This window comes from Penaeus monodon, chromosome 21, assembly GCF_015228065.2.
Source record: "Penaeus monodon isolate SGIC_2016 chromosome 21, NSTDA_Pmon_1, whole genome shotgun sequence".
Taxonomy (NCBI): domain Eukaryota; kingdom Metazoa; phylum Arthropoda; class Malacostraca; order Decapoda; family Penaeidae; genus Penaeus; species Penaeus monodon.
Window position 1 is genome coordinate 7,618,757 of NC_051406.1, and position 401 is coordinate 7,619,157.

Below are 401 nucleotides of genomic sequence, written 5' to 3' on the forward strand. Positions count from 1 at the left end.
CTTGAAGTCGCATTACCGTTCCCGACACCTAGGCTCTGGTGCGCATGGGCATTGCCGACTTATTCTTCGGCCGAGCTGACCTCACAAACTTCAAGTCCGACGGCGGCCTCCAAGCCACGGACATCATCCACAAGGCAGTGGTGGAAGTGGACGAAGAAGGCGCTGAAGCAGCAGCGGCCACAGCAATTTTTGTTGCGTTTTCGGCGATAGCTATTCCACCCCCGCTCGTCTGCTTCACCTGCGACCGCCCCTTCCTCTTTCTCATCCGGGACAATGATATCGACAATATCCTCTTCATTGGGGCTTATAGGCAGCCCTAAATTGCATATCTGCAGCCTTCTTCTCCTTCTCCATTTTCCATTTCTTCTCCTTTATTTCTCCCTTTTCTCAATCGTTCTTTT

The 401-nt window shown here is 51.9% G+C and overlaps 1 protein-coding gene across 1 annotated transcript; it reads left to right on the forward strand.

Annotated features, from left to right (window-relative positions):
- Positions 1–6: 6 nt before the first annotated feature.
- Positions 7–395, forward strand: LOC119586153 (serpin B4-like). The gene has a single exon (XM_037934850.1). The coding sequence runs from the start codon at positions 45–47 to the stop codon at positions 318–320; it is 276 nt and encodes a 91-aa protein (XP_037790778.1). The 5' UTR covers positions 7–44; the 3' UTR covers positions 321–395.
- The last annotated feature ends 6 nt before the right edge of the window (positions 396–401 follow it).

Coding starts and splice junctions, on each gene's coding strand:
- LOC119586153 (XM_037934850.1), top strand. CDS start 45: ATGGGCATTGCCGACTTATTCTTCGGCCGAGCTGACCTCACAAACTTC.